The following is a 20,690-nucleotide window of genomic DNA, read 5'->3' on the forward strand; positions in this document are numbered from 1 at the left end:
CACTACGTGCCCAATCACCTCCCCGAATCCTTCTCTCTGGCATCCATCTTGGCTGAACAAGGCGTGCACCACCAGGAAGGGCTGAGTCAGATGACTGGCTGAAGACAACCTGGAAACAAATCCCATCACCATAAACCCCAAGACTGCAAGCCACGAGGCAGAGCTGTTCTCCTGGGTCCCCTTACACCACTGCTCTCCGCCCGGGCACCCCTTCCCAATAAAGTCTCTTGCTTTGTCAGCTCATGTATCTCCTTGGACAATTCATTTCTGAGTGTTAGACAAGAGCCCACTTCAGGCCCTGGAAAAGGTCCCCCTTCCTGCAACAGAGACGGTGGCAGATTTTATTTGCTTGGGCTCCAAAATCACTGTGGATGGGGACTGCAGCCAAAAATTAAAAGAGCTTGCTCCTTGGAAGAAAAGCTATGACAAACCTTGACAGCGTATTAAAAAGTAGAGACATCACTTTGCCGACAAAGGTCTGTCTAATCAAAGCCACGGTTCTTCCAGTAGTCATGTATGGATGTGAGAGTTGGACTGTAAAGAAAGCTGAGCACTAAGGAATTGATGCTTTTGAACTGCAGTGCTGGAGAAGACTCTTGAGAGTCCCGTGGACAGCAAAGAGATCAAACCAGTTAGTCCTAAAGGAAATCAACTCTAAATATTTATTGGAAGGATTTATGCTGAAGCTGACAGAGAAGGCAATGGCACCCCACTCCAGTACTCTTGCCTGGAAAATCCCATGGATGGAGGAGCCTGGTGGGCTGCAGTCCATGGGGTCGCTAAGAGTCAGACATGACTCAAATGACTTAGCAGCAGCAGCAGCATGCTGAAGCTGAAGTTGCAATACTCTGGCCACCTGATGCGAAGAGCCGACTCACTGGAAAAGACCCTGATGCTGGGAAAGATTGAAGGCAGGAGGAGAAGGGGGAAACAGAGGATGAGATGGTTGGATGGTATCACTGACTCAATGGACATGAGTTTGAGCAAGCTCCGGGAGATGGAGAAGGACAGGGAAGCCTGGCGTGCTGCAGCTTCAGTTCAGTTGCTCAGCCGTGTCCAACTCTTTGCGACCCCATGAATCACAGCACGCCAGGCCTCCTTGTCCATCACCAACTCCCGGAGTTCACTCAAACTCATGTCCATCGAGTCGGTGATGCCATCCAGCCATCTCATTCTCTGTTGTCCCCGTCTCCTCCCACCCCCAATCCCTCCTAGCATCAGAGTCTTTTCCAGTGAGTCAACTCGTCGCATGAGGTGGCCAAAGTATTGGAGTTTCAGCTTTAGCATCAGTCCTTCCAATGAACACCCAGGATTGATCTCCTTTAGAATGGACTGGTTGGATCTCCTTGCAGTCCAAGGGACTCTCAAGAGTCTTCTCCAGCACCACAGTTCAAAAGCATCAATTCTTCGGTGATCAGCCTTCTTCACAGTCCAACTCTCACATCCATACATGACCACGGGAAAAACCATAGCCTTGACTAGACAGACCTTGGTGGGCAAAGTAATGTCTCTGCTTTTTAATATGCTATCTAGGCTGGTCATAACTTTCCTTCCAAGGAGTAAGCATCTTTTAATTTCATGGCTGTAATCAGCATCCGCAGTGATTTTGGAGCCCAAAAAACTAAAGTCTGACACTGTTTCCACTGTTTTCCCATCTATTTCCCATGAAGTGATGGGACTAGATGCCATGATCTTCGTTTTCTGAATGTTGAGCTTCAAACCAAACTTTTCACTCTCCTCTTTCACTTTCATCAAGAGGCTTTTTGGTTCCTCTTCACTTTCTGCCATAAGGGTGGTGTCATCTGCATATCTGAGATTATTGATAGTTTTCCCGGCAATCTTGATTCCAGCTTGTGCTTCTTCCAGCCCAGCGTTCCTCATGATGTACTCTGCATATAAGTTAAATAAGCAGGGTGACAATTTACAACCTTGACGTACTCCTTTTCCTATCTGGAACCAGTCTGTAGTTCCATGTCCAGTTCTAACTGTTGCTTCCTGACCTGCATACAGGTTTCTCAAGAGGCAGGTCAGGTAGTCTGGTATTCCCATCTCTTTCAGAATTTTCCACAGTTTGTTGTGATCCACACAGTCAAAGGCTTTGGCATAGTCAATAGCGCAGAAATAGATGTTTTTCTGGAACTCTCTTGCTTTCTCCATGATCCAGCGGATGCTGGCAATTTGATCTCTGGTGCCTCTGCCTTTTCAAAAACCAGCTTGAACATCTGGAAGTTCACAGTTCACATATTGCTGAAGCCTGGCTTGGAGAATTTTGAGCATGACTTTACTAGCGTGTGAGATGAGTGCAGTTGTGTGGTAGTTTGAGCATTCTTTGGTATTCCCTTTCTTTGGGATTGGAATGAAGACTGACCTTTTCCAGTCCTGTGGCCACTGCTGAGTTTTCCAAATTTGCTAGCATATTGAGTGCAGCACTTTCACAGCATCATCTTTCAGGATTTGAAATAGCTCAATTGGAATTCCATCACCTCCACTAGCTTTGTTCGTAGTGATGCTCTCTAAGGCCCACTTGACTTCACATTCCAAGATGTCTGGCTCCAGGTGAGTGATCACGCCATCGTGATTATCTTCGTCGTGAAGATCTTTTTTGTACAGTTCTGTGTATTCTTGCCACCTCTTCTTAATATCTTCTGCTTTGGTTAGGTCCATACCATTTCTGTCCTTTATCGAGCCCATCTTTGCATGAAATGTTTCCTTGCTATCTCTAATTTTCTTGAAAAGATCTCTTGTTTTTCCTATTCTGTTGTTTTCCTCTATTTCTTTGCATTGATCGCTGAGGAAGGCTTTCTTATCTCTCCTTGCTATTCTTTGAAATTCTGCATTCAGACGCTTATATCTTTTCTTTTCTTCTTTGCTTTTTGCTTCTCTTCTTTTCACAGCTATTTGTAAGGCCTCCTCAGACAGCCATTTTGCTTTTTTGCATTTCTTTTCCATGGGGATGGTCTTGGTCCCAGTCTCCTGGACAATGTCACGAACCTCCATACAGAGTTCATCAGGCACGCTATCTATCAGATCTAGTCCCTTAAATCTATTTCTCACTTCCACTGTATAATCATAAGGGATTTGATTTAGGTCATACCTGAATGGTCTAGTGGTTTTCCCCACTTTCTTCAATTTAAGTCTGAATTTGGCAATAAGGAGTTCATGATCTGAGCCACAGGCAGCTCCTGGTCTTGTTTTTGCTAACTGTATAGAGCTTCTCCATCTTTGGCTGCAAAGAATATAATCAATCTGATTTTGGTGTTGACCATCTGGTGATGTCCATGTGTAGAGTCTTCTCTTGTGTTGCTGGAAGAGGGTGTTTGCTATGACCAGTGCATTCTCTTGGCAAAACTCTATTAGCCTTTGCCCTGCTTCATTTCGTGCTCCAAGGCCAAATTCGCCTGTTACTCCAGGTGTTTCTTGACTTCCTACTTTTGCATTCCAGTCCCCTATAATGAAAAGGACATCTTTTCTGGGTGTTAGTTCTAAAAGGTCTTGTAGGTCTTCATAGAACCATTCAACTTCGGCTTCTTCAGCATTACTGGTTGGGGCATAGACTTGGATCACTGTAATATTGAATGGTTTGCCTGGGAAATGAAGGGGCAGCTTATAGGGTCACAAAGAGTCGGACACGACTGAGGGACTGAACAGCAACAAAAATGAAGAGGCCATCAGAATCAGAGAACTCAACTGCTGAGCTGAAAATTAAGCTGAAGGCAATAAACAGCAAACTAAGCAATGTAGAAGAATGGATAAGCGATCTGGAAGACTGTCAACTACAAACTGGCATTTGCCAAGAGCATTTGCTAGCAACTGAACAACAACACAGGTGTCTGCCATCTGCCTCTGTGGAGAGGAACCCCATGCTGCTGCAGCTGCTGACCTTCCACAGGCCCTGAGGGAAGTTCAGGGTGGAGAGTGAGGCATTCTGTGCTCCACGGCAACTGGTGGAACAGGCCTTTAGATAGTAAGGTGTTTGCAGGAACTGATTTCATGATCCCAACCCTTGCATCTCTTCATATCTGGAAAAGCACTAACTCCCTTCAAGGTGACATCAGCTCCTCAGGACTAGCAGAAAACCTTTTGTAAAGTAAGCACTTAATTGCATTGAACTCCCCCTTCACCAAAATCTTATATATTGACCTTCCCCACTGCCTCTTTGCAGCAGTCTCTCAGAGCTATCTGAGGTGCTGTCTCCCGGCAGTCCTCATTTTGCCCCAAATAAAACAAAACTTGCAACTCTCACAGTGTACATCTTTTTAGTCAACAAGGCAAAATAACAGAAATCAGTTAGAATGGCAGAGATAAAGACAAATGAAAAAAAATGAAAGCAACATGTAAGGCTTATGGGATACAAAGCATGCCAGTCTATGCAAGAGGAGTTCAGAAGAAGAACGTTCAAGAAATTACGGCTAAAAACTTGCCAAACCTGAAAAAGGAAACAGATATTGAAGTACAGGAGGAACAGAGGGTTCCAAACAAGATGAACCTGAACAGACCGACACCAAGACTTATCATAATTAAAATGGCAAAAGATAAAGATAAAAGAGAACTCTTTAAGGCAGCAAGAGAAAAACAAAAGAGTAAATTACAAGGGAACCCCCATGAGTATCAGCTGATTTCTCTGTAGAAACTCTGCAGCCCACAGGGAGTACCAAGATATATTCAAAGTCCTGAAAGGCAGAAACCTGCAACCTAGGGTACTCTACCCAGCAAGATCATTATTTACAATAGAAGAAGAGAAAATGGATCTATCAGACAAGCAAAAACTAAAAGAATACAGCAATACTTAGACCTATCCTGAAAAGAGTATTGAAAGGTCTTCTCTGAATAGAAGAGAAGCAAGAACCTATAGGAAAGGAAAAATCACAATAGAAAAAGCAAATATATGAAAGGATTGTAGACCACTTAAATAAACCAAAACATACTTTAAAAAAACAGAAAAAAAATTTGTGAAAGCAATTATAACCACAATGAACAACAAAAGGATAAACATGAAAATGTAAAACAGGACATTAAAATCACATCATTATTACTTGGGAGAGTGGAATAAGAAAGTGTGGATTTTCTGTTTTTAATGTGTTTGATCTTATACGACTACCGGTCTAAAGCAAACAGGTACCATCAAACCATAAAAGGAAAAACAAAAAGAAAGGAACAAAGAAGCAATAAATATAAAGTCAACTGGAAAACCAGGTTTAGAATGGCAATAAACACATACCTATCTATAATTACCTTAAAAGTCAATGGACTAAATGCTCCGATCATAAGACATAGAATGGCAGATTGGATAATAAAACAAGAGCCCACAACATGCTGAACACCCTCTTCAGGGTGAAGGGTCACCACAGACTGAAAGTGAGAGGACAGAAAAAACCATCTCAAGCAAACAGAAATGACAAGAGAGTGGGGGTCACAGTATCCTATCAGACAAAACAAACCTTAAAACAAGGCCACAAAGAAAGATACAGAGGGACACTACACAACGATAAAAGGGTCGACACAAGAAGATACACTGAGCAATACACATGAACCCAATACAGGAGCACCTAAATAAATAAAACACATTCTAACAGACATAAAGGGAGAAACTGACGGGAATGCAATACTAGCAATAGATTTTAACACCCCTCTGACATCAACCAGTAATGCTGAAGAAGCTGAAGTTGAATGGTTCTATAAGACCTACAAGACCTTCTAGAACTAACACCTAAAAACGGTGTCCTTTTCATTATGCTGCTGCTGCTGCTAAGTCACTTCAGTCGTGTCCGACTCTGTGTGATCCCATAGACGGCAGCCCACCAGGGTCACCCGTCCCTGGGATTCTCCAGGCAAGAACACTGGAGTGGGTTGCCATTGCCTTCTCCAATGCATGAAAGTGAAAAGTGAAAGTGAAATCGCTCAGTCGTGTCCGACTCTTAGCAACCCCATGGACTGCAGCCTACCAGGCTCCTCCGCCCATGGGATTTTCCAGCCAAGAGTACTGGAGTGGGATGCCATTGCTGGAATGCAAAAGTAGGAAGTCAAGAGATACCTGGAATAACAGGCAAATTTGGCCTTGGAGTACAAAACGAAGCAAGGCAAAGGCTAATGGAGTTTTGCCAAGAGAACACACTGGTCATAGCAAACCATCACAAGGGGAGACTCTACACATGGACATCACCAGATGATCAATACCGAAATCTGACTGATTATATTCTTTGCAGCCAAAGATGGAGAAGTCAGCAAAAACAAGGCCAGGAGCTGACTGCGGCTCAGATCATGAACTTCTTATTGCAAAATTCAGACTTAAACTGAAGAAAGTAGGGAAAACCACTAGATCATTCAGGTATGACCTAAATCAAATCCCTTATGATTATATAGTGGAAGTGACAAATAGAGTCAAGGGATTAGATCTGGTAGACAGAGTGCCTGAAGAACTATGGACAGAGGTTTGTGACACTGTATACGAGACAGTGATCAAGACCATCCCCAAGAAAAAGAAATGCAGAAAGGCAAAATGGTTGTCTGAGGAGGCCTTACAAATAGCCATGAAAGGAAGAGAAGCTAAAGGCAAAGGAGAAAAGGAAAGATATACCCATTTGAATGCAGAGTTCCAAAGAATAGCAAGGAGAGATAAGAAAGCCTTCCTCAGGGATCAATGCAACGAAATAGAGAAAACAATAGAATGGGAAAGACTAGCGATCACTTCAAGAAAATTGGAGATACCAAGGGAACATTTCATGCAAAGATGGGCTCAATAAAGGACAGAAATGGTGTGGACCTAACAGAAGCAGAAGATATTAAGAAGAGGTGGCAAGAATACACAGAAGAACTGCACAAAAAAGATCTTCATGACACAGATAACCACGATGGTATGATCATTCACCCAGAGCCAGACATCCTGGAATGTGAAGTCAAGTGGGCCTTAGGAAGCATCACTATGAACAAAGCTAGTGGAGGTGATGGAATTCCAGTTATTTCAAATCCTAAAAGATGATGCTGTGAAAGTACTGCACTCAATATGCCAGCAAATTTGGAAAACTCAGCAGTGGCCACAGGACTGGAAAAGATCTGTTTTCATTCCAATCCCAAAGAAAGGCAGTGCCAAAGAAGGTTCAAACTATTGCACAATTGCACTCATCTCACACGCTAGCAAAGTAATGCTCAAAATTCTCCAAGTCAGGCTTCAACAGTACGTGAACTGTGAACTTCCACATGTTCAAGCTGGATTTAGAAAAGGCAGAGGAACCACAGATCAAATTGCCAACATCTGTTGAATCATCGAAAGAGCAAGAGAGTTCCAGAAAAACATCTACTTCTGCCTTATTGGCTACGCCAAAGCCTTGGACTGTGTGATCACAACAAACTGGAAAATTCTTCAACAGATGGGTATACCAGACCACCTGACCTGCCTCCTGAGAAATCTGTATGCAGGTCAAGAAGCAACAGTTAGAACTGGACATGTGGGAAAGGAGTACATCAAGGCTAATACTGTCACCCTGCTTATTTAACTTATATGTAGAGTATATTATTCGAAACGCTGGGCTGGATGAAGCACAAGCTGGAATCAAGATTGCTGGGAGAAATATTAATAACCTCAGATATGCAGATGACACCACCCTTATGGCAGAAAGTGAAGAAGAACTGAAGAGACCCTTGATGAAAGTAAAACAGGAGAGTGAAAAAGTAGGTTTAAAACTCAACATTCAGAAAATGAAGATCATGGCATCTGGTCCCATCAGTTCATGGCAAATAGATGGAGAAACAACGGAAACAGTGACAGACTTTATGATTTTGGGCTCCAAAATCACTGCAGATGGTAACTGAAGCCATAAAAGATGCTTGCTCCTTGGAAGAAAAGCTACGATCAACCTAGACAGCGTATTAAAAAGCAGAGACATTACTTTGCCAACAAAGGTCCATCTAGTCAAAGCTATGGTTTTTCCACTGGTCATGCATGGATGTGAGAGTTGGACTATAAAGAAAGCTGAGCACCGAAGAACTGATGCTTTTGAACTGTGGTGTTGGAGAAGACTCTTGAGAGTCCCTTGGAGATCCAACCAGTCAATCCTAAAGGAAATCAACCCTGAATACTCACTGGAAGGACTAATGCTGAAGCTGAAGCTCCAATACTTTGGCCACCTGATGTGAAGGACTGACTCACTGGAAAAGACCCTGATGCTGGGAAGGATTGAGGGCAGGAGGAGAAGGGGACGACAGAGGAGGAGATGGTTAGATGGCATCACCAACTCGATGGACACGAGTTTGAGCAAGCACCATGAGTTGGTGATGGACAGGGAGGCCTGGCGTCCATGGAGTTGCAAAGAGTCGGATACTACCGAGCAACCGAACCAACTGACATCAACATACAGATCTCCCAAACAGAAAATCAATAAAGCAACAGAGACCCTAAATGACACAAGAGAACAGTCAGACTTAATTGGTATTTTCAGGACAGTACATCTGAAAAATCAGAATACACATTCAAGTGCACATGGAACACTTTTTAGGATCAATGACTTACTAGGACATAAAACAACTTCAACAAATTTAAGAAGACAGAAATTATTCCAAGCATCTTTTCTGACAATAACAGCATGAAACAAGAAATCAACCGTATAAAGAGAAACGGGGGGAAAAAAAAACATTACATGGAGACTAAACAACAGGATACTGAACAACCAATGGGCCAATGACAAAGTCAAAGAGGAAATTTAAAAATACCTTAAGACAAATGACAATGAAAATGCAACCAGACAAAGTCTATGGGACATGGCAAAATCAGTTCTTGGTGGAAAGTTCATAGTGATGAAGGCATTCCTCAAAAAACCAAGAAAAATATCAAATAATTCAACATACCACTTAAAAGAATTAGAAAAAGAAGAACAGACAAGCCTAAAGTCAGAAGAGAGATTGAAAACCTTTGGCTAGGCTCACCAAGAAGAAAAGAGAGGGGACCCAAACAAAGAAAAGAAGAAATGAAAGAGGAGTAATTACAACTGACGTCATAGAGATATACGAAGCCATAAGAGGATACCATGAACAATTATTTGCCAACAAACTGGATAATCTAGAAGAAATGGATGTTTCTAGAAACATACAGCCCACCAAAACTGCATCAAGAAACAGGTAATTTGTTTTGTTTTTTGGTTGCACCGTGTGGCTTCTGGAATCTTAGTTCCCTGACCAGGGATTGGACCTGGGTCACGGCAGTGAAAGCTCCAAGTCCTAACCACTGGACCACCAGGGAGTTCCCAAGAAGAAATAGATAATTTGAACAGACTGATCACTAGAAGTGATTCAAGAAGCTGTAATATAAAAAACTCCCTGCAAACAAAAGTCCAGGGCCAAATGGCTTCACTAGGGAATACTACCAAATATACATAGAAGAACTTAAACTGATCCTTCTCAAATTCTTCCAAGAGACTGAAGAGGAGGGAACACTCTCAAAGTCATTCTATGAAGCCACCATCACCCTGATACTAAAACCAAAGACACCACCAAAAAAGAAAACTACAGGCCAACATCCTTGACTAATGTGAAAATTCTCAACAGAATACCAGTAGGACTTCCCTGGTGGTCTCATGGTTGAGAATTCGCCTGCCAATGCAGGGGACACAGGTTCAGCCCCTGGTCTGGGAAGATTCCACATGCTGTGGGACGACTAACTTTATGCGCCACACCTACTGAAGCCCGCATGCTTTGGAGTCCGTGTACCGCAACTCCTGAGCCCTCATGCCGCAAATATGTAAGCTCACGTGCTTTCTCAACAAGAAAGGCCACTGCAATGAGAAGCCCACACACTACAGCCAGAGAGCACTCCCTGCTCACCAAAACCGGAGAAGCCCACGCACAGCAGTGAAGACCCAGTGCAGCCAAAGGTAAATAACTAACTAGTTAATTAAAGAAAAAATACTAGCAAACCAAATCCAATAGTGCATAAAAAGGATCGCACACCATCATCAGGTTCTATTCATCCAAAGTTAATAAGAATGGCTCAACAGAGGCAAATCAGTGTAATACACCCCATAAACAAATGACAAAAATCACATCATCATCTCAAGAGGTTCAGAAAAATCATTCGATAAAATTCAACATCCACTCATGATTAAAAACTCCTATCAAAGCAGGTATAGAGGGGACATATCTCAATATAATCAAAGTTTACTTATGACAAACCCACAACCAATGTAAAACTCAACAGTGAAAAGCTGAAAGTGTTCCCACTGAAACCTGGAACAAGACAAGGGTGCCCACTCTCACCACTTCTATTCAACATAACATTGGAAGTCCCAGTCACAGAACTCAGACAAGAAAAATAAACGGGATCCAAATTAGAAGGGCAGAGGTAAAAGTGTCACTGATCCCCCACACAGAAAACCGTGAAGATCCAACACAAAACCTTTTAGAGCAGGTGGACGGAATCAGCAAGGTAGGGCTTCCCAGCTAGCTCAGTGCTCAAGAGTCCGTCTGCCAATGCAGGAGCTGTGGGTCTGATCCTTGGGTTGGGAAGATCCCCTGAAGAAGGAAATGGCAACCCATTCCATTATTTTTGCCTGGGAAATCCCACAGAAGGGTAGCCTGGCAGGCTAGTCCATGGGGTTGTAAAAGAGTCAGACGCAACTTAGTGACTAAATGACAACAACAAAGTAGGATACAAGATTTAATGGACAGAAATCAACTGCATTTCTCTACACTACCAATGAAACATCAGAAAGTAAAAAAAAAAAAAACCTTTTAAAATCTCATCAAAAAACCAAAAAACACCCTAGGAATAAACCTGACCAAGGAAGTGAGAGACTTATATGCTGAGAACTGTAAAGCACTATTAGAGGAGACGGAAGACGAGTCACAGAGACGGAGGTGGGCCCCACGCTCCTGCACTGGGAGGATTAAAACTGTGAGAACGGCGATACTACCCGAAGCAGTCTACAGATCTCATGCGACCCCATCAAATTACTCATGACATTTTCCACAAAACTGGAATAATCCTAAAATTTATCTTTAACCATAAAAGGCCCAGAATTGCCAAAGCAACCCTGGGGAAAAAGAACAAAGCAAAACCCTCCCTGCCTTCAGACAATAATACCACAAAGCTACAGTAATCAAAATAGCATGGGATTGGCACAAAATCTGACATATACATCAGTGGAACAAAGTAGAGAGCCCAGAAATAAACCCATACACAGGTCAATTAATCTTCTACAAAGGAGGCAACAATATACAACAAAGAAAAGACAGTCTCTTTAGCAAGTGGTGTTGGGAATGCTGCACAGCCTCCTGTAAATCAATGACGTTAGACTACTTCCCCATACCACACACACAATAAGAAACTCAAAATGGCTTAAAAAGTTAAACCTAAGACATGATACTATAAAACTCCTAGAAGAGACATAGGCAAAAAAAAATATAAACAGGACCTAATCAAACTTACAAGCTTTTGCAAAGCAAAGGAAACTATAACGAAATGAAAAGACAACCTATGGAATGGGAGAAAAATACGTCCAAACAATGCAACGGACAAGGGCTTAATTTCTAAAATATACAGAACAGCTCATACAACTCAACAATAAAAACACACAATCCAACTGAAAAATGGGCGAAAGACTAAACAGACATTTCTCCAAAGAAGTAATACAGATAGCCAACAGGCACATGAAAAGATGCTCAACATCGTTAATTATTAAGAGAAATGCAAATCAAAACTAAAACAAGAGATTACCTCACACGAGTCAGACTGGCAATCATCAAAAAGCCTACAAACAACAAATGCAGGAGAGGGTGTGGAGAAAAGGGAGCCCTCCTTCACTGCTGGTGGGAAGGGAAACTGGTTCAGCCACTATGGAGAACAGTACAGAGTTTCTAAAAAACCAAAGCACTGCCATAGGATTCAGCAATCCCACTCCCAGGCATGTATCTGGAAAAGACTAGAGTTCTAATTAGAAAAGACACATGCACCCCAATGCTCACAGCAGCATTATTTACAACAGCCAAGACATGGAAGCAACCTAAATGGGCATCAACAGATGAATGGACAAAGAAGACGCAGTACATATAAACAGTGGGATATTATAAAAAAAGAATGAAACAATGCCATTTGCAGCATCATGGACAGACTTAGAAATTATCACCCTAAGTGAAGTCAGTCACAGAAAGACAAACAGTACTTATCTGTGCAATCTAAAAAATGATACAAATGAACTTATTTACAAAACAAAAACAGACTCATCTACATAGAAAACAATCTTATGGTTACCAAAGGGGAAGCAGGGGAGGGACAAATTAGTTTGGGATTAACAGATACACAGTACTATACCTAAAATAGATAAACAAGGACGGACTACACAGCACAGGGAACTACATTCAGTATCTTGTAATAACTCATAAGGGCAAGGAATCTGAAAAAGAACATATATATGTATAACTGAATCACTTTGCTATATACCTGAAACAAACAGCACTGTAAAACAACTATACTTGACAAAAAGAACGGACTACATTACAGCCAGTTGAGGAGGCAGTGGGGAGAGGCCCTCGTTGGGCCAGAGCAGTGCTGGGGTCTGGTGCGGGGGGGTGGGACACAGGCGATCAGAGAAGAGTGAAAGCCTCACCAAGCTGCACTAGTCCAGGAGGCAACAGGCAGACCCTCAGATCTCTAAGGGGGACCCACTGACAGTGGTGGACAGTCTAGATCTCCAGTGGGCGCACCTACATCTCTGAACACGCCTAGAAAACGGCCATGCCTTAGTCTAAACACTACCTTAACTCCCCTCAGCTCCATCCAGAACTCGGGGAGAGAGACGGAGATAACTGCATTCCCTCTCAGGCCTGATTCTCTTCACAACAGCTGCTTTGCAGTGGGCTCAATATTACAACTAAAAAATAGCACAACCTGCCCTCAGGTCATTCCTCAGTCACTACAGAGGAGCCACACGGCGGGTGACGCTGGATGGCCGCACCGGCCAGCAGACGCCACACTGAGCCACAGACCCAGGCCTTGGCTGGATGGCTGAGCAAACAGAAGAGAAAACCTTTCAGTTCCCCTCTGAGGAGTTGGCTGTATCACCTACATTACCGCCACCTCCAAAAAACTTCAACTCCTTTCAGATGGGGTTGCTATTATTTCAACTTGGGTATTTAATAGAACTCCCTGGTGGGTGAGCCCCTTCCTGGGTGGCTCCTCCGAGCTGAGCCCCATTCTAGTTAAGCGGGCGCTGCCAGGAAGCCGCCTGTGCACCTAATGAACTCATTAGAAGGGCTGGCGCCTTCCCCTGTACTCAAATCTACAATTACTGTTGTTCTGCCACCTTCTCCCGTGTTGTGATTCTTTTATTAATCTCTTGGTACTACAGGGAACATGCACTCTCTTGAGGAAACTGGATTGAAAGGAGGCAAAATCCATAAACATTAACTTAAAAAAACTGCACAATAGAATGGAGGACGAAAGAGGTGTTCAGCGTGTTCTCTTCCCACCAACCCCTCCCTCTTGGTGGGCTGAGGGTGGAGTGGACCATGAGACTCCCCAGAGGGCAAGCTGCAGGGGGATAAATGGAGGCAGCTATTTTTGCACTCTGGTTTCTGGTCTGAAGGATTAATTTGCTTTCCAGGGGTTCTGGCTTTTCTGTGCTCTTATCACCTGAGGACGGTCTTTCCCCCATGTGCGCTGGGGAGGGAGGGGTTGGGCCAAAGAAAAGCAGGTGGGTAAACAGAGAGATGTTTCATTCTTTGCCCAAACTGTCCAAGGGCCAAAGAGGTTCTGAGCAGGAAACGAGGGGAAGGGAGGGCTTGAAGTTCAGGGAACAAGACTCTTTCTAACAAGAAGACAGACCTTGTGAGGAATGGGAGCTGAGGAGAGATCAGGCCCAAAGGAGACCCCGCTCCCTTGTCCCGCTGCTTAACTCCCAGGGACTCCAAATAAGTCACTTTTCTGAATTCGTTTGTTTGCAAAGTGAGAATAGCAGTGGTGACCTCACCTCAGCCGCACTAAGGATTAGACTAAATGAGCTCACGCACACAACTGTGCCATGGATGCGTTCAGCGTTACTGTTCAGATGCAGGGAGCCATGAGGGCTGAGAGCAGGACTGCCTGTCCCTCCCCTCTATAAGAACAAACACGCTGCAGAGGAGAGCCTCTCCCTCTGGTCCTGTATTTTGGCAATCGGCAAAACCAAGGGGGAGATCCACACCGATCAGCTGACTGGGTCGAATGCCTGCCCCTGGCTGTCAGTTTAATGAACCACCTTTCTTTCTCAAGGTCTTTATCAATGATCCGGGGGTGTCAGTGGGAGTGACTCAACGCTGTTCTCAATTCCAGCAAGGGACTACTCCTTCTAAAAATTACTGCAAAGATTTACTAAGCCTGGGAGCATTCTCAGGCGACATGTAAGGATGAGGGACCATGACAGTGGTCCTGAGTAATGTGCCTTCTGCCATCATGATGCACTGGTTCACTCTACCAGGGATGCATTCATCAGCGGCTCGGGAACCATCAACTGAGCCATGAGTCACATCTGCAGCCATGACTCAAATCTGTGTGGGCCTTCTACTCTTCAGAACCGTCTCCCTAAGTGATGACAAGGGATAACAACTCCAAAAGAGAAAGCTCGATCCTCCTTTTCTGGCTCCTAACAGTCAAGTAGGTGAATGTCAGACTCACCTTCCCAGGGTCTAACCTCTGGCAGCTTCTCTGCTGGCTGGTTTCACCACTCGAATTTCATCAGAATTAAGTCACGTGCCTGCCCAACCGTAACCTCCTTGGAGATAAGGGCCAGGTTCTGTCCCTCTTCTGCCATTCCTGCAGTTCCCCAGAGTGAGCTCTCAAATTAATTCTCACTTCTCAGGACACAGAAATATTCCCATCTCGCTCTTCACTACTTCTCTCCATCTAGATCTGCTACATCTGCAGCTACATTCAAGTGATTTTTGTCTCATGAGCCATAATCATAATTTATTTACCCATTCATTCATTTACTGAGTGTCTTTTATGTGCCAGGAACTATGCTAGACGCTCTGGGGAGAAAGATAAAAATAGCACCATCTCTATTCTCAGGAAGCTCACACTGAAAACACATAGGAAGCAGAGCCCTAGAAAGACTATGGGATTTGCAGAGCTGGGAACAGTTATGACTCCTGCCTTCAAGATCTTTATTCTCTGGGCCAGTGAGGACCACTGGAAGACCCTTTTTGCTGTGGGACCCACCCCACTCCCGAAGCCCTGAAACCAGGCATCCCGGCCACGCCCACCACCCAGCCAGCACTTGGATCCTGTGACGCCACTGGGCATGTTGTTCTTATTCCATCAGGTAGACTGGCTTGGCTCTGGGGTGGTCTAAGTTCAAAAAAGGTAACGTTCCTGCTTTGACAGGTTGTGGCCAAATTTCAAAAAAGTCATTTCTTCAGAATGTGGGTGTATGCACATATCACATCTCACCTCTCTCCTGAGCCCCAGGCTCAAATATCCCACTGTCAACTCTACATTTGCACTTGGAAGTAAATCCACTTCACATCTCAAGTTAAACACGTCTAACACCAAATTCAGGATGCTCTTCCCACACCCCACCTGCTCCTCATCTTGCTTCTTCCTCACCACCCTGCACCCAGTAGCTCAGGCCAAGACAATCCATCCTTGGCTCCTCTTCACCTTTACCCTACATCTAATACATCACAAAGTCCTGCTGATAAGACCTTCACACTGCAACCCCAATCTGGCCTCTTCCACCTCCTGTGCTGTCATCTTATATCCACCACCATTTCCTGCCTGGGCTACTAGAGCAGCCCCTCTCCAGCTGTTCCTATTCTTACCTCCCTATAATCCATTCACTGATACAACCAGAGTGGACTTAAAAAAAAAAAGAGTACATTAGGTTACATCAGCTCGCTGACTAAGCCTCCAGAATAGCTTCTCTCTGGTATTTATGATAAAATCCAACTCCTAACCGGAGCCTGCCTAGAAGACCCTATGATGCTGGCTCTTGTCTTCTGACTCACACCTCTTAGCAAATGCCATTTCACTCACTACCCTTCAGCCACTTGGGCTTCCTTTTTGCTTCCTGCCTCAGGACCTCTGCACTTGAAAGAACACCAGGTGTCTTCACTGTTGGCTCATCCTCTTCCCTTAGGCCTCATCTATGTCTCACCTCCTCAGTAAGGCTTTATCTATCGAACCTAATATCAGCCTTTGACCATGGTAGTCTATCTCACACCCATCACAGTACTTATCTAGACTGTCCTAGGTATGTCGACTTGCTTACTGTGTCCTCAACTAGGACGTAAACAAATTTCATGTTGGTGGGACCTCATCTAATTAACTGCTGTCTCCCCAGCACGTGGCACAGTTCCTTGCACATAACGGGTGCTCCATAAGCACGTGCTATGTGAATGAACCAACCCCAGAGCCGCAGCACTGACCTGGAGGACAGCAAGAACACAGGTCCACTACTCACACACAGTGGCACAGCGTGAGGGCTCAAACCTGCCGCACGGGTTACGGGGGCCCAGGAGACACACCAAGACTTAGCGGGCGTCCTGCGGAGGTCCTTGGACATCAACTCAGTCACTGAACAACACTCCGAGGTACTGGCATCTTGTCAGGGGAGCAACAAGCCTATGATTGTCATCGCCTAAGGCTGGTGCCGTGGGACAACCTGGCTGCACCCTGAGTCATCGAGAGCGTTTAAAAACAGAAGCCCTAGAGATTTTAATTCAGTAAGGTCGAAGGGTCCCAGGCTACAGGATTTTAAAACGCTTCTTTATGAGCCTGCAAAGTGCAGCCTGGTGAAAGTGCCGAGCAGAAGCCAGAGTCCCCGCTCTCCGCGGGGCCTCGGGGCGTCAGGGGGGTCCCGCGCACAGGCGCCGGGCAGCAACGGCGCGCTCATGCGCAGCGCCGGCCCGCCCGTGGCCCCGCCCCGCCTCGACCTCCTCTCCCCTCGCTCCGACCGCGTCCCCGCTGCAGGCGGGCCCCCACAGCCTGGTCACCTGGGTGTTCTCTCCCTCCCGAAAGGCCTGCGCTACCCGCTGCCGCAGATAAGCGCCCAAGTCCCGGCCCCGTTTGGTCTCGTCCACTGGCCATTCCTCACAGAGCTTAAGAAACCGGCGGTAGCGGCTGACCGCCATGTTAGGCCCTGCTTAACTCCGCCCCTGAGGGAGGAATCGGCGGGGACAGACGGCGCTTGCGCATCAGGCGTCGCCAGCTTCCCGAGGAGGCGGGCCGGGAGGGACGAGCGAGCATGCGCCGCTGGGCGGCGCGCTTGCCGCTCTGAGGGAAGGGCCGCAGCTCGCTTGCATTTGCAAGTCAATCCAGTCTTCCTCCTCCAGGAACTAGCCCAGCTCCCAGGGGCAACTCAGGCGTGGAGTATCCTAGGGACAGCCTTCCTCTGAGACCTCTGCTAATTTGCATAACTGATTATTTTTGCATGTAAATACAAGTTGTTGCTCGACGAAGATGTGTTTGAATTTAACCACGTGGCATGCACAGGTGGCTCGAAGCCCGCGCAGCACAGCACCCCGCCCTTCTCGAAGCCCCTGTGTTTGTTGCTACCACGCTGTTCTCTGCCACTACTCCTTGAGTGCTCCTCAGCCCTCGTCCCTTTTCCCCCAGCTCCTGGTATCGTTCTGATGGTGCCCTCGCCAAGCCTGCCACTTTTCCCTGCTTGAGCAATATCAGCTGGGCTGATTCAATTCAAAAAACTTGTTTTACCAAGCCGTCTCCTCTACATCTCCAGATGCATGTAATGGCCAGAATTTTTTTTTTTTTCTAAAGATACCTCCCCTCTGCCAGATTTTCCTTAAGGAAACCTGAACCTTCTTTTCGCTTTTACTGTCCTGCCTTTGGGCTTCCCAGGTGGCTCAGTGATGAAGAATATATGCCTGCCAATTAAGGAGATGCTGAAGAGGTGAGTTACATCTCTGGGTGGCAAGGATCCCCAGGAAGAGGAAATGGCCACCTGCTCCAGTATTCTTACTTAGAGAATCTCATGGACAGAGGAGCCTGGCGGGTTACAGTCCATGGGGTCGCAGAAGAGTTAGGCATGATTGAGTGAGCATGCACGCATGTGCACATGACACTTCAGTTCAGTCGCTCAGTCGTGTCCGACTCTTTGTGACCCCATGAACCACAGCACGCCAGGCCTCCCTGTCCATCACCAACTCCCGGAGTTCACTCAAACTCATGTCCATCAAGTCGGTGATGCCATCCAGCCATCTCATTCTCTGTCATCCCCTTCTCCTCCTGCCCCCAATCCTTCCCAGCATCAGAATCTTTTCCAGTGAGTCAACTCTTCGCATGAGGTGGCCAAAGTATTGGAATTTCAGCTTTACCATCAGTCCTTCCAATGAACACCCAGGACTGATCTCCTTTGGCTTCCCCTAAATCTCTTCCTTTTCACCTTGCCTAATTTTAGAGGTGAGTCCAGGAGACTCCTGCCCTGAGTCAGGAAGTGAATACATAACCAAAACACAAAGTTAAAAGCGACAAGGGTGAAGTGTTAGAGAATACTAGGAGTTTGTAGAAAGAATTGGTATTTCTAGTTGTTCAGATTAGTGGGAGAAAGAGCTAGCACTGATTCTGAAGGATATAGCGTTTGGACTGGGCCTTGAGGATGGTTAGTGTTTGGATGTGTGGGAATGGAGGGACATTCCCTCCGTAGCAAGAGCCAGGCCTGGGGCAGGGATGGGAGAGAAATGAAGAGGGAGAAGGAAAGAGCAGTGGGTGGTTTTAACAGGGAACATCTCTGAGCTGGCTGAAGTCATTAGGGGTAAAGACCTGTGAATGAGAACTTTGGGGACCCGGGGCATGATGCTTGCTTGAGATGAGTTCAGTGGGAGTGAAAAATGAGGCATCAAAGGCACTCCCAACACATTTCCAGCCCAACATTACCTCCTGGCTCCATCCTTACCATCAGCTATATTTGTAATAAGGAAGAACAAATCTGACTCCATATTGAATCTATTTCTGTTACTTTAACCTTTGTAGCTACAGTAAGTCTCCTACAGATGAATGCATTCCATTCTGAGAGTGTATTCATAAGTCCATCAAAATAGCCTAGGTACCCAAGTAACACAGTAAGCTATGTAGCACTGTACTATAATAGGTTTAAAATATTTTCACACAAATAATGTATTAAAAAACAAAGCATTTTAAATCTTACAGTACAGTACCCTGAAAAGTACAGTAGTACAGTACATCAGCTGGCATACAGATGCTGGCAAAAGAGTTACTGAGTCCCCTTCTCCTCCCGCCTTCAATCTTGCCCAGCATCCGTTTTTTTCCAATGAGTCAGCTTTTCTCATCAGATGGCCACAGTATTGGAGCTTCAGCTTCAGCATCAGTCCTTCCAATGAGCATTCAGGGTTGATTTCCTTTAGGACTAACTGGTTTGATCTTGCTGTCCAAGGGACTCTCAAGAGTCTTATCCAGCACCACAGTTGAAAGCATCAATTCTTCAGTGCTCAGCCTTCTTTATGGTCCAACTCTCACATCCATTCATGACTACTGGAAAAACCATAGCTTTGACTATATGGACTCTTCAGCAGAGTAATGTCTCTGCTTTTTAATCCACTGTCTAGGTTTGTTATAGCTTTTCTTCCAAGGAGCAGGCATCTTTTAGTTTCATGGAAGGGCAAGCTGCTATTTCAGTCACTCACATCCTGGGCTTGAAATAAAGATACTGTACTATTGTAGTCTGTATAGTGCAGTACTGTGAGGTTCACACAAACACAACCACTTGTAGAGGATGCACGCCTGTGACAGTGCATGCCAGACAAATGAAATAACTTACGTGATTGGACATGTGAACGGGTGTTCACAACTTGAACATTCGTATGTAGGGGACTTACCATATTATTTTTGCTACAAGTTGAGTATTGCCTGTAGCCTGAAATATATAGGATAGTCCATTATCAAAGCTATCTTTAAAGGTATAACACTTTTTCACTCATATAGAGATTAAAAAGTTGCAGAACAGAGAATAGCGTTTGTTTTGTGGGAGGAGGTTCACAGGAACATGGTGACAAGACCTGTGTTGACAGCTGCAAAAACAAAGGATTCTGGCACCAAGAAGTTTGCAGCAACCAACCACATCCCATCCCACTGTGGCATAAAGAAGCCTGAATTCTAACTCTTTGGGACACTAGTTCACCATCTTCTTGGTCCGCTGGTTTTCCAAATAAAGTCACTGTTCCTTCCCCCAACAACTCATCTCTCGATTTGTTGGCTCGTTGTGCAGTGAGCTTGGACAAATGTAACATAACCGCTTAGTTTTGATAGCTGCCCCGAGGTTCAAAGAGTGAGGTTATATCTATTTACTGTCAATATCAAGCACCAGGCACCTAGGGCCGTGTTGGGTGCCCCAAGACCTTGTCATTCTGCCTGAGGCCTATACGGCTGTGGCTTTTGAAGAACACTTGGCTAGCCAACAGCTGTCCTGGGAGGTAGGGACTGAGTTCCCTCTGAAAGAGTAACAAGGTTTTCACTCAAATTGAGGCACCAGGATCATGGCATCCGGTCCCATCACTTCATGGCATATAGATGGGGAAACAGTGGAAACAGTGAGAGAGTTTAAATTTTGGGGCTCCCAAATCACTGCAGATGGTGACTGCAGCCATGAAATTAAAAGACGCTTGCTCCTTGGAAGAAAAGCTATGACCAACCTGGACAGCATATTAAAAAGCAGAGACATTACTCTGTCAACAAAGATTCGTCAAGTCAAAGCTAT

At 45.1% G+C, this 20,690-nt stretch overlaps 1 protein-coding gene across 1 annotated transcript in view; it reads right to left on the reverse strand.

The window, feature by feature from the left end:
• Positions 1–17,131, reverse strand: part of UQCC2 (ubiquinol-cytochrome c reductase complex assembly factor 2) — a 28,810-nt gene extending 11,679 nt beyond the window's left edge. Inside the window, exon 1 of the mRNA XM_055407201.2 lies at positions 16,954–17,131. Coding sequence (XP_055263176.1) covers positions 16,954–17,091 — 138 coding nt within the window. The 5' untranslated portion in view covers positions 17,092–17,131. The remainder of the gene's footprint in view (positions 1–16,953) is intronic.
• Positions 17,132–20,690: the final 3,559 nt, after the last annotated feature.

The sequence above is a fragment of the Moschus berezovskii genome, chromosome 23 (genome assembly GCF_049115385.1).
Source record: "Moschus berezovskii isolate FMDL1 chromosome 23, NW_MosBer_1.0, whole genome shotgun sequence".
NCBI lineage: Eukaryota > Metazoa > Chordata > Mammalia > Artiodactyla > Moschidae > Moschus > Moschus berezovskii.